The sequence below is a fragment of the Sturnus vulgaris genome, chromosome 6 (genome assembly GCF_052056855.1).
Source record: "Sturnus vulgaris isolate bStuVul1 chromosome 6, bStuVul1.hap1, whole genome shotgun sequence".
In the NCBI taxonomy this organism is placed as follows: Eukaryota; Metazoa; Chordata; class Aves; order Passeriformes; family Sturnidae; genus Sturnus; species Sturnus vulgaris.
The window spans coordinates 15,443,826-15,456,860 of NC_142248.1; the positions used below are offsets into that span (position 1 = coordinate 15,443,826).

At 42.2% G+C, this 13,035-nt stretch overlaps 2 protein-coding genes across 3 annotated transcripts in view; one reads left to right on the forward strand and one right to left on the reverse strand.

Moving 5' to 3' along the window:
• PLEKHH1 (pleckstrin homology, MyTH4 and FERM domain containing H1) overlaps window positions 1–8,694 on the forward strand; it is a 50,630-nt gene extending 41,936 nt beyond the window's left edge. Inside the window, exons 25-29 of one of the 2 annotated variants that reach the window (XM_014869425.2) lie at window positions 275–417; window positions 1,293–1,422; window positions 2,606–2,692; window positions 3,202–3,348; window positions 3,662–8,694. In XM_014869425.2, the coding sequence (XP_014724911.2) occupies window positions 275–417; window positions 1,293–1,422; window positions 2,606–2,692; window positions 3,202–3,348; window positions 3,662–3,838 (684 nt within the window). In that variant the 3' untranslated portion in view covers window positions 3,839–8,694. Of the gene's footprint in view, window positions 1–274; window positions 418–1,292; window positions 1,423–2,605; window positions 2,806–3,201; window positions 3,349–3,661 lie in introns of those variants that run through there. The other variant, XR_015804462.1, reaches the window with a different exon arrangement.
• Window positions 6,984–12,529, reverse strand: PIGH (phosphatidylinositol glycan anchor biosynthesis class H). Its single transcript, XM_014869427.2, has 4 exons — window positions 12,325–12,529; window positions 10,282–10,491; window positions 9,604–9,687; window positions 6,984–8,127 (listed from the first exon to the last, which is right to left on the reverse strand). Exons 1-4 carry the CDS (start codon window positions 12,502–12,504, stop codon window positions 8,026–8,028), a joined length of 576 nt encoding a protein of 191 aa, XP_014724913.1. The 5' UTR covers window positions 12,505–12,529; the 3' UTR covers window positions 6,984–8,025.
• Between the last annotated feature and the right edge of the window lie 506 nt (window positions 12,530–13,035).

The following is a 13,035-nucleotide window of genomic DNA, read 5'->3' on the forward strand; positions in this document are numbered from 1 at the left end:
AATCCCCAAAGCCTGGCTGTTCATACAGATGTGTCCCCTCACATGGCTGAGATCATGCTCCACTCTTGGATCAGTAGATAATTCCTTGGGTAGTGGTGTCCTCAGTGGTTGCTCCTTTGTATCCATTTACTATGGTTAATGCTGTAGACAGTGTTCCCCAGCCTGTGTCCTTTTGCATGACTAATAAACACAGTAGTTGTCAGTATGGGAATTGATGGAATGTTCGAGTGCATTAAAAACCTCCTACTTCTGTTGCACTATAATGTTGTCTTAGGTAGAATATGGGGATTTGGACCGACCAGGATCTTCAAGTCCTGGGGGAGCATCACAAATGAAAATGCAGCATCTTCTGCACCAGGTTTTAGATAAATTCTACCCCAAACACTACAAGCAAAATATTACTCCTGAACAGCTCAGGTAAACCGTTGGTTCTTCAATACTTTGCACTGAAATCAGCTTTTACTTGCCAAATTGTCTTACATTTAAGAAGTTTCAAGGAGCCCTGTCAAGATTATTTGATGTAGAAACTCAAACAAAAGTGTCAGGAAAAGATTCCCTTAAAAGAAAAAACAATATAAAAAGAGCCAACTCACCAACTAATTTTGCCATAGACAAGAAGTTTAGGACTTTCCCTTCCAAATTAGGCATCTCAGTTTTGATGAACTAACCCAAGCCTAAGATGAATTCTCTGCGTTTTCTACTTCCCCCAAGTGTCAATTGAATCCAGATGCCTAACATGTGCAATGAGCCATAAAGCCAGCTTATATGGGTTGCTGCAGTAATTCTGGTAGGACTTATTTTGGCAGGGGTTTTTTTGTGTTCTGGCTTAGAAATTCTCACACACAATACAGAGATCTCAAGTACAAAATTCAGATGTTGAAACAGATCTCAGATCTATCTAATTTAAAGTGAGAGAATGGTCTTCCTACAGATCCTAAGCCACTTAGGGATGCAGTGGTGAAACTAACACAGTTACCTCCTGGAAGCAAATTCCATCTGCATGTAGCAAGGTAGCTGCCAAACCCTCCCTAGTGAGCCAAATCAAGAGTGAGTTAATATATATTGCCACTCCATATAGAGCATACTATAGGCAAGGTATGAGGAAGGTGAGATCTAAAATAAATTCAGATTGTAGAACTGATAGTGCTAACATCCCTGTCTGTATGTGCTGTGTAGAACAGCCCTTTTGGAATAAAAAGGTGCATTTATTAACTGTTCTAATTTTACATATCTTTCCTTGGAAGACATTAGTATATAATAATGTACTAATAATGTGTCTTGGATTTCTAAAGGCAACTGACAGACAGGCTGGCGACAAAGTGGATGGTGCTGCAGGGATGCTCTCCACCAGAATGCATTCGAATTTATTTGACAGTGGCCCGGAAATGGCCTCTCTTTGGAACCAAAATATTTGCTGCTAAGGTAACTGGAGCACACTTTTTTTCTGTTGCCAAGAGTGAATTATCTGAGCAGAGACATACCTACAGTCTCTGGTAACACGGGTTGAAAATGCTTCTACTTCAGAAAGGGAAAAAATTGAACAACTCTCTTCTGAACGAGCAGCCCTGGTACCAATATAGGCTGAAAAATAAGGCAGAAAAGTATATTCGAACCACTAGGGGCTGCTAGTGTTCAGTAAATAAATACTGAAGGTTCCCTGGCTGTGTCAATTGATCAGGATTATTACCTGTCCTTACAAGCCTTGTCAAAGCTTTCTCAGGCAGGAATTTCCCTGGACATCAAGGCTGCAGTGGTAGGACCTTGAAGGAAGTCTTCATCATGGTTACTTATCTATCTCTTGTTTTGAAGTCAAAGGTGCTCAGTTTACAGAAAAAAAAGTCTAATGATGAAAGGGACCTCACAAGAAGTTTTCAAAAGACAGTTATTTCCACTCTCAGGACTAAAAAAGGTTACTGTCAGAAGAGGTTATTGGTATTTGAGATTACTGACAGAATATGTAATTGAGTATACTGAAGAATCAGAATATAGAATAGGTCCACCCACAGGTGAAATAATGTTGGTACTCCTGATGATTAATGTATTTTATAACTTTTCAGCAGTGAAACAGCAAAGCCTATGGCATTAGCCATGTAATAGCAGATTCCCAGGAAAGATTTAATGTCATTAGCCATAACAAGTCATCTTCAACAGACAATTGATGCACATTTGCTATAACATTCTGTAAGAAACAAAGTAACAAAGTTGCATTGATGTGATGGTGCTGGGTGCACTGATGTAGAAACCAGCAGGTTTCACTGCCTTCCTGACAGATAGGAGCAGTATAGACACATGCTGAGCAAAGTTGCCATGCTGTTGCTCTGTCCTAGCATTTCCTTCAGTTTTAACCACACTTAGATGATGGCATCTAATTAATTTCAAAATGCTTGTATCTTCTGTGCCACTACTCCAAAAAGTGTGTGTAAATCTGAAAATGTTACTCCAAATTTCGGGGAAAACTGTCTTAAAAATCAAACCAGATCACACCAGTAAGCCTTTAGAATCTTTTCTCATCTTCACTTTATCCTTACATCTCAACATTTATATCAGAAACATCATTCTGTGGTGGTCAAGAAATACCTGAATTAATAATTTTCTTTCTCTCTAGCCTATTTTGCCTTCCTCGTTGGAAGACTGTCCAGTCTGGATAGCTGTGAATGAAGATGGTATCAGCATACTGGATTATAACACAATGGTATGTTGAGGAACACTTGTTTAAGAGGAATACCTTACCTAGCACAAAGGACATTCCCCTGAGTCCAGTGAAGGTCACTAGCAGTTTGTCTTTAACTTCTGGATCCATTTCAGGTTAGTTTTTAAAAGTCAGAGATGAGCGAAGTCAGTATCATGTTTGAACACTCCATAGACAAAGGAAAATTACAGCTGTAGTGTAAGATAGGACAGCAAACATGTTCATACATCTTGCAAACTCTCAGTGGTGTGTGCTTTCCTACCACCATCTGGAATAGAACAAAATCTGTACTGTGAAGTCGTGAGGCATGGAGCACACCAGGAGAAACTAAAAATGCAGTTCTTACTTGAGCTTTCTCTGCCAGCTATTACCTATAGAGCCATCTACTGCCCTTCACTGCTGGAGACCTGGTGTTCTTGCAGGCAGTAGCAATATAAACTAATATATTAGTTTGAGGTATTCATTTGGACTTTTTTACAGAACTATGACTTTTTCAAACTCTCTGTCTGCAGCATTTGAAGGTCTCTTATTCATACTCCTCTGTGCTGACCTTTGGAGGCTGTCGAGATGACTTCATGATTGTAGTCAGTCAAATGAAAGAAAGAAGTTCTGGAAAAAATAGCACTGAAAAACTCCTCTTCACAATGGCAGTTCCAAAGGTAATTACAAATGAAAAGTGAGTTTCTTTCCAGCTGGCAGCATCACGGCTGGGTGTTTTGTACAAGCCCTGGGGACTGGTACTTGTGGCTGCTGCACTAGCTATATATATATTCAACAAATCCTTTGTAAGCTGGAACCTTTCAATAAGAGACTTATTCTATTCAACTCTCAAAGACAGAGCTTCATTTTAAAACAGAACAATTCCATGGGAGAAAGCCATTTACAAAAGCTATGAGGTCAATAGATTCTAAAAATCAAAGGGCATCCTTACCTCTAGTTGACCTACAGTTAATAATTTTCTCTTTTCCCCAGATCGTTGAAGCAACACTTCTGATTGCCAGCTACATTAACTACCGTTCAACTCCTTCACTGCTGTCTTCCACACAGCCCTCAAGAAGCAAAACACCTGCTAAGAAGCCCTGGGAGACTGAAAATCGGTGCTTTCTTCCTTCTGTGCCCCGAAGCACAAAGGGGCCCACCCTGCTCTAAGGGCTTGTTCCATATGAACTGATTTGGTTCACAGATTAATGCAGGCTCTGATTCTTTTTCCATAATAATAGACAAAGTTCCTTAGAGGTAGAGGCAGTGGACTTTCTCGTAAAAAAAAAAAAAAACCCAAATAAACCCCACAAAAAACCCCAAACCAAAAAAACTTGATTTGGGCTACTGTGCAGGAGTTTCCTTTCCATGACATTCCATCCGAAATACAATCCTCAGGTCCATTTGCCTGCACAGTGCTCCAGTCATTACATCTGCACTCATTCTTCCATCTCCTACTGTACTGCTTTGCTTTACAAGTACATACATTGTCTTTGACCCTCCCATTTTCAGCTTTCAAAAGACAGGAACTTTTGTGTCCTTGCTCAGACATAAAAGAAAGACATTGCTGAGAAGGAAAAGGAATTAAACTCACAAGAATAATTCTGATGCAAGTCAAGGGTGATTTCAGACCTGAAATAGGGAGTATAGAATTAGAGTTCAGCAGTACTTAAGAGTATTTTCAACTTTAAATAAAGATGGAAGCCTAGGGTCTTTGCATGTTGAGTACTGAGAACAACTGGGTGTGGAACAGTGTCAGAGGATGCCCTGGCACCTACAGGACTGATGCATTTCGGAAACTGACACTGTTCTATGCAACAGATGAACGTTAGATTGCTGCTGCAGGGCAGGGCTCAGTGTGTCACATGCTCCACTGTCAGACAAGCACTTTCTAAGACTTTCTGATGGCCACTGCTGTAGATGTGTTTGGAACTGCACATTGTCTCAGACAAAGGAAGACAAGACAAGCAAATTTTGTACTTTTTCTATCTTTCAGCAACTAGGACAGATCTTCCCAGACAAGCTCTGCCATTCTGACTTGACAGGAGCTGCTTCTTTCAAACTCCTGCTTCCTTCATGTACCCTAAGCAAGGAGGAGGTAGTCAGCAACTGTGTACTCATGCTCTTCTGACTTTGCTAAAGAATGGTGGTAGGTTTGATTTTTTTGATCTGTTTCAAAGGGACTTCATTATGAGGTTATTGAATTTTAAACAAATACAAGAAAAATAGCAATTCTTCATAAAAAATATCTAAATCTACTTAGCTTAAGTTCAGCTATTTTGATAAGCATTCTAAAAAAGCTAAGGAAGAATGCACTTTGAAAAGTGTCATGTCCAACTTCATAATAATTATGCATTCATGGGCAGCTTTCCCAAATTAGAAGTGTGCATCCAACCACTAGATGCAAGTCAGTACTAAGAAGCCAGTTATTTGCAAATAAACAAACCAACCATACCAGTATTTTTATTTTCTAGTACCTGCCACCAACCTTGACACATCCAGCTAATGCACACAGGGGAGCTAATACATCAAGGTTTTCTTTCATGCTTATGATAGGTGCAAAGCCACAAACTAAAAGAGAAGAGCAGGGGGCAGACAAAAATTGTTCTAAGCAATCCCTCATCAGCATCTTTGTAATATAAAACAGAAAAACCCAAACCACCAAACAAAACAAACTCAACCCCAAATCATCCCATAGTGAGTTATAGAAGCAGTATGGCAGACCTAAGACAGGAAAAGATTGTATGAACAGTGACCTGATTTGCACATACTGTAATATACCCACTTGTTATGAATTTAAAGACCATCCCTTGAAGATACAGAAAAGGGTAGAAGCTTTCTGAGCCGAAAAGGACTTTAAGAAGGTATTTAGTAATTTTTTTTCCAGTTTCTAAATATTCCGATTGTAGTTTGTATTTCCCCTCTCTCTCACAATTGTCTTAGTACAGCTATGTCAGTTTGATTACACTGTTAGTCCTCCTCACTCTATGACCTGTGCCTGACAATTTCTCCTGTATCTGAAGTTGTTTGACAGTTTGCTTCTGGTATGCCACCAGTAACAAAGCTGCTTCAGAATGGGCTGGAGTCATCATCAGTGCTGGGGATGCTCAAGGCATAGAAATCTCCAGTTCACAGGCTGTATTTCCTCACAGTGCTAACACTCCTGTCCTCAGAGACTTGAGGAGACTTGTACCAGGGCAAACAGGAAGCCAAGATGTTAAATAAACAGGAGCTCTCCTGAAACTTACTATTTTCTGCCACAATTGCACTTTAAATTGAGAAGCATGATACACAAAACTTTCTTTCTTCCTTATTTCTTAAAAATATTCACCAATACTTGAGTGTTTCAGGGACCACCCCACTCTGATGGATGCACATAGCCCTCCTATTTATGGCTTACCTGTCTTCAAACACCCCACCCTGTGTAGATACCTACTTTGTATAATTCTTTGGTAGAGAAAATAATTTTTTATTTTAATCAATGCTTTTGGCAATGACTGTTAATGCAGCATAGAATAAGATGACAAAAGCCTTTGTGTTCCTAACTGCTGTGTGTAAGTAAAAGGCTGTCTGGAAGATGCTGTGAGATTTCTGTTTGTTCTTAATAAAATGCAGTTCATGAATTAATAACCATTAATTGTGTATTATTCTCAAAATGAAATAAACTATTTTAAAAGCCAAAATATTCTTGATGTAAACAAAAATGAACATAGATTGTGTTTGGCATCCAGACACAAACCATAGCTGGTACAAACCTGCCCTAGACTGATTCCTTGTTTTTCTCTGCTGCTACTCTGTCAGTTTAAGTGGAGGACTACACCAAGAATGTTCACTCTTTCAAAAGATTGCTGAAACAATCTTTCAGACTTCCTGCTGTGACACAGCTTCTTGGTAATTTCTTCAGTGCACATTCTGAGGACTTAAAGGGATTTTTACAGCATAGTAAGCATTCCCAGCAGACTCCTGAGCCCGTGACACTCTACACTCTGTTGAGACATCTTTTCTTTTCTGACACAAAAGGCAATGGCACATCCCCAAGCTGCTGCCTTTCACTTGGACAACCAGAATACTCCTGTGACATGAGCTATCCTCTGTCTTTCAGACCACAAATGCCCTTATCTCTACCTTATTGCATGATGGTATGGTGCCAAGTGTTCATTTATAGATTATGTGGACAAGTAGGGTACAGCGTTTTATGCAAAATAATCATAAAAGCAGGCTCCTGCCAATCTGTGGCTTTAGCTCTTGTTCTGACACTTCAGTCACTTTGTTTATATTACTAAGGAGTCATGGAATATAGAGAGAAAAATACCAGTTTAGTGTTACAGTAACTTTTACTTATCAACAAAGAAGAATTTCCCAACCTTAAGTTACTACCAAGAGCACAGATCAATAAAACTTTATGCACGTTGTCATTACAATAATTTTTAACAACACATGTGCCTCATATTCTCAGAGTAACTGATGTGGCCCTTTAAATGCCACATCTTTTTGGTGCCCTGTGTCAGCAGGTGCCCTGCCCCATTCAGCAATGGGTTCACATTTTCCCTGTGTTCCTTTTGATAGTTAAGCACTTACTGAAACCATTCTTGTTGCCTTTGACATCCTTCTGATTCATCACCAACTGATTCATCTCCAGCTGGGCTTTAGCTTTACTAACTGCATCTCGAACAGTGTTGCTACATTCCTCCCAAATCACCTGTCCCTAATTCCACCTTCTGTTTACTTCTTTTTTGTGTTCAAGCGTTGCCAGGAGCAGCTTGCTCACCCATGCAGGCTTCCTGGCATTTCTGCTTTATCTCCTGCTCATTGGGATGGGCTGTTCTTGATATTAGAAGAAATGATCCTTGACTATCAATCAGCTTTCTTGGATCCCTCTTCCCTCTAGGGCCCCATCCCATGGGACTCTTTCAAGCAGATCACTGAAGAAGTCAGTCTTCAGATCTCTTATGTTTATTTCATTAAACATAACTGAACGTAACAGTTTCATTTTCTGGTTTTGTCCTGAAATTCTCCTGTGATCAGGAAGTTATTATCTGAGCCAACACATCAGCTTTGGTATTTAGAGTGTGTTTTTCAAACAAAGGGTTAAATAAAAACCAAAGAATGCATACTCTTATGGCAGTCCAGCCAAGGTTATTTTATAATATTAGCATAATTTTCAGATACACAAAAGAGTAAAAAAGTGATGCATTTTCTTGTCTCCTTTTGCCCTATTTCCTCATAATTCTTTTCTGGAGATGCAAGAAAAAACCTTTCCTGTACGAGCCTAAAAAGTTCTGCTCATGGGGGAGTTTTGCTTGCTTTTCCATGTGAACCTCTGGCTTCTGCTGAAAGTTTGTTGCCTTTTTTTTCAGCTATTTTATTTCACTTGATTGTGGAGCTGTCTTCCTCTGCTCCAGGATCTCTTGACAACTTTTGTACACTTCTATCAAGCAGTCCAGTCGTGGCTTGGAGCTCTACAAGTCAAACAACAGAGTATCAGGCTCTGAACTGAAACATGGATTAATTTTACCCAAACAGCAAACAGTGGTCAAAGTACAATGATTTTTCATCAATTCTAACCTGGGCCAGATTAAAACCAGAAAGGAAGTGAAAGTTTCACAGTTCCCCAGTCCCTATGATCCTACAACTTTTGAGCTCCCAAAACAGCATTACTGTGTAAAGTCCATCAAATGCCTCCTTGCAAGAGTTGCTTAAGAGAACAAAAGGTCAATTCAGGGCAGTAAGGCTCCTGGGCTGAGTGACACGGGAACTTGTGTTTTTGAAGGCTGATATAACTTAGAGAAACACAATGAAGGAGCCACAATAAAGTTACTAATCATTGCTCCTTCAAAACTAACATACTAACTTGCATGTTAAAATAATTACAGACAGATACTGAATTTCAAAATGGAAGAATTCCGTACCTCCTTTGCTGCTGGAGTCAATTCTACTGGTACTAAGCTATTTCCATGAAAATAAAACTGTTCAGAGTTGAATGGTCAAAAAAAAAAGAAGAGAGAAACAATACAGATGCCAGGCAGACCCTTTGAACCTGGAAAGGAGCATACCTAATTAAAATCAGGTACTTGAATGCAGCTATCTGGAATTTAGTAGCTGTTGATTTCCAGCAAATCTACTTTTCCCCTTGTCGAGAAATATCTAATTTATATTACTGATACTGAACATCTTTACGATTGTGGGACTGAGTTAGCAGCAAGTATCAACGGAATAGACTATTTAGTTTTTAGCTGAAGTGATTACAAAACAGTCACCAGCAGCAGGTGAATTAAGGACAGAGGGCTGTACAGCTCAGCAATCTAAGAAGTGAGGTACATCCATACTGCTTACTAGCCCTCAAGGATAAGGGTATTGTTGTGTTAGGCATGAACACATACAAATCCATTCCAAAAATGAGATTAGGAACAGTCAGAACATGTTAGCAAGAGAAGAGAGAGGGGAGACGAGGTAACGGCAACACAAACAAGTTATTATACATTAAGCAAATTGGTCATGGCTTGTTCTGTGATCCTTGTCAGCAAGTCAGGCAGGGGAAGTCATCCCAATGCCAAGGAGGTTTTATGAATTCTGGTACACAGAGCTGAGAGAAAAATCAACTGCAGCACAGTGCCAGAGTTATGGTGGTAACCCTGAGCACAGGACTGCACAGAAAGCTCTACAAGTCCGCAGCACCCTGTATGAGCCAAAGACTTTTAGTTCATGCAAACTCCTGGCTGGGTTCAGACTGACACAACTCTCTATTGTTTGAATGGAGAGCAAATGAAAAAACCCATCCGTAGTTCTGTGAGACTTCAAAAGCCACCCACCCTGACAGCCCAGCCAGGGAAAGGCAACTGTCAAGGCTACCTGTAGTGGAATTAAAATATGCTTAGACAACTGGTGCACACACACAGACCACAATCTGGATATCTCCACCATTCAGTCAAACTCACCTGAAAGAGTGGCACAACCTCAGATACTCCCTGAGGATCTTCAGGGTCCCGGAGAAGGATACACAGGTAGTAGATGACTTTTTGCTACAAGACAAACAGACAAATATCACTGGAGTTAGCACAGAAATAGGATCTGTTTCAACTCACTGGGCTGAAGGCAAATCCTGCCAGGTCACAGTCAAGTCTACAAATTTTTATCGATAGCTTTCACTCAATACAGGAATAATTTACCTGTTTTTTTCTACTAAGTTTTTAATCTGAGAAGAATATATATATGCTAAAAGGGTAAGATCTGCTTTTCTACAGGAGCTTTGCAGAAAACCCTGGCAGTAGGAAAAACCATCGTTTGTATTGTCTTAGCTTCTCATCTCCATCTTGACTACACAGGAGCTGGGCATCAGGACTTGTAAGAACAGCATAACACAAAGGATTAAACTCACTATCTCAATGCCAGTGGCATTATCCAAGGGATAGGTTTAGCTTTTTGAGGTTATTTGTTTGAGCTCTCCTTTAAATCAGAGAGATGACAGAATAAGGAGAAAAATCTGAACTAAAGCTCCTGATGTCAGTAAAGCTATGGATGGTGCTGTGTTTAATTACTCTGGCAAATCATGCTCATGAAAATGCACTGGATGTGAGTGTGCCCAGACACAAGAAGACAAGACTTTGTATGATTACCATATGGATGGCTTCATTGATAACGACATCCTTCACTTGACCCATTTCAATGAAGGTTGTGCTCTCTTTCCCTGAGGCATAGGATGAAGTCACCTGGATGCCGAGTGAGCCAATGACCAAGAGGGACTCCTGGTCAATCTTCACGAAGTGCAGGTATATGATCAGGCCAATCAGCGTGATGAAGATGGCAGCAGAAAGCACCATGCTGTTCTGTAACACAAGCCAAGAAAAGATAGAGCTCTGGTCTTACTTTCACATAGCTTTAGAGAAAGTACAATTGCACAGTAAATTGTGTGTTTAAGCTACAGGTGCAAAGCATTTTTACTTAGGTGGAGTCCTTTTATTCACCTAGCTGGTTGATATATATGTAATGAGGTTTAAATCAGTTTTTGTAGTACACACTAGAACAATTAGGAGCTGAAACTACAAACAGCAAGAAAATTCTATTCCCTTCCAAGGTCAATGCAGAAATCTCAACCCAAACAAGCCAGTTATATCAATGAGAGTGTATAATACCAACTACTACAAAGATGATGTCACTGACAACGAAGTGTTGTGAAATGTTTACAGGAACCAAGGGTGGATTCTCAGAGCAGAGGAACCATCCTTCAGCATAAACACTGCCCATGGTTTTCTTATTTTGAACTTCCAGTCTGTATTTGTTCAAACCTCACCGTCCTTTTGCCAGAAATGCCAATCCAAAGAAAATCTGCTTTATCCTGTACTTTGTCTAAGGATCAATGTATTTTGCATGCTGCAGTCTTGCGACTGCACTGGGATTGAACTGATGACACTACAGTCACCAGTAAGTCACCTGAAGACCTGGCAATAAATCCTAAAGGTCCATAGCCTACAACCTGTTTCTAGGACATGTTTTAGAGAACTCCAGACCACCTACCCATGAATGAGAATTATAATTGACACTTCCTAAAGAAAGAGAACTGCACAGCCCTACCACTCAAGCTGGGCCTGTACCACCATGTGAGCTAAAGAAGCCATGGCTTCAGAAAGTACACAGGACTCCTCCAAAAGTTTGTTATGACAGGGGAAAAAAGACAGTCATGAACTACAGACACTGAAATCCACAAAAAGAGAGAGACACTTTCAGACCTGATTTCCTGGCAAAAGGAACAACTGCAGTCACTTGCATGCAGACTGCAAGAGCAGGTATAAAGGCAAGCAGGAGGGCAGTGGGTGGTAACCACTAACTCTGGCATATGCTTTCGTAAAAAATGAAACTTGAACACGAATCATCTTTTCCTATCTGACTCCTGACAACTCATAACACAATCTCTATCTTGATTTCTTAGGAAAGACTACTGAAAAAAACTGATGTGTCACAGTCAAAGCATGGGTCACAGTGACCAGCTTCTTTGTTCAAGCTACTGACTTCAGTCTGGACATAACTGGTCTGGGTCCAGTTTTTTATAAATCCAAAAGCATTAGTTTAGAAATCGGCAGCTTTTGAAATCTGTACTGCAAACATCTTTCTGCCTCAGCTGTGAAAAGTGATGACGTCCATGGTGTAATGCTGAGTCACTCAGAAAAATTCCTTTTGGATATTAACAATCATTCACCTTCTTCAATTCCTCCTTAATTCCAGATTCTCACAACCCATCTCTCCAAGCGAGCACGTGTTAGTTGGACTAACAAGCATGTGCCAGGCATCACTCAGCACCCAGACATACATGTACCCTATCTGTCAAGAGGCTACAAACCAACAAAGGCACTCGAGAAGCCACCGGGCCAAGCAGGTGGCAGCCCGCGGCCCTCAGGCTGGCACATCTCTCCCTTTGCCAGCGCACACCCATCAGCTCGGCGTTCGGGGCGCGGGGGATGCCCCGGAGTGGCGCTGAGCGCCTTCCCAGGGGCTCCGGCCGCCCTCCACGCCCCGGGCGCCGCTAGCCAAGGCCGCTCCGGGGACACGCGCGGCCACCCAGCCCGCAGGACTCCCCCGGGGCGAGAGCGGGACACGGGCTGAGGGGCGCAGCCGCGCCGGGCCCGAGCGGCGGAGCGGCCCGAGGGCGGCGGCGGGGCCGGTACCTCGCTGATTGCGAAGAGCCCGTAGGCCGCCAGCCAGACGGCGGAGGTGGCGGCGCTGAGCGAGCGCAGCTGCAGGCGGGGGCCGCGCACCGCCAGCTCCCGGCAGGACGCGCTGTGCTGGCGGCACCGCAGAGCGATCGGCACCCCCGAGGCCGAGCGGAACCGCCGCTCCTCCGCCATGCCGGGCAGGCGGGGCCCGGCCCGACCGGCCTCCCGCGGGAGGGGCCTGTGCCGAGGGGCGGCTCTGCCGGCTCCGCTCGCTCTCGCCGGGCCGCCCGCCGGGCAGTGCCGCCGCTGCGTTGCCTCGCTTGTTCCTCGCCAGGCGTCTTTCCTTAATCCCGATGACGCCAGAGGTGCTGCGGTTTGCACATGTTGATAATTCATTGATTGCTTCCTCTCTTTATGGAGTATGAGTTTTAAAGGGCACGGGTTTTAGTGGTGCTGTGCGTGTCTCTTGCCGTAATGAAGAGACAGGGGTTTTCATGGAATCACAGAATGTTAAGGGGTTGGAATGAACCTTAAAGATCATCTAGTTCTACACTACCCGCCTTGGAAAGGGACACCTCACACTAGACCAAGGTTGCTAAGGCTTTATCCAACCTTGCTTTGAACTCTGCCAGGGTTCCACAACTTCCCTGGGCAACCTGGTCCAGTGTCTCACCACCCTCAAAGGAAAAAATGTCTAATATCTAACCTAAATTTCCCCTCTTC

Bases quoted from the DNA above. Each gene is read 5' to 3' on its own strand.
- PIGH (XM_014869427.2), bottom strand. From the start codon at position 12,504: ATGGCGGAGGAGCGGCGGTTCCGCTCGGCCTCGGGGGTGCCGATCGCT. The intron at 9,688-10,281 runs GTAATCATACAA...TTTGTCTTGTAG, and splicing joins TCAATGAAGCCATCCATATG to CAAAAAGTCATCTACTACCT. The intron at 8,128-9,603 runs GTGAGTTTGACT...TTTGACTTGTAG, and splicing joins AGGTTGTGCCACTCTTTCAG to AGCTCCAAGCCACGACTGGA.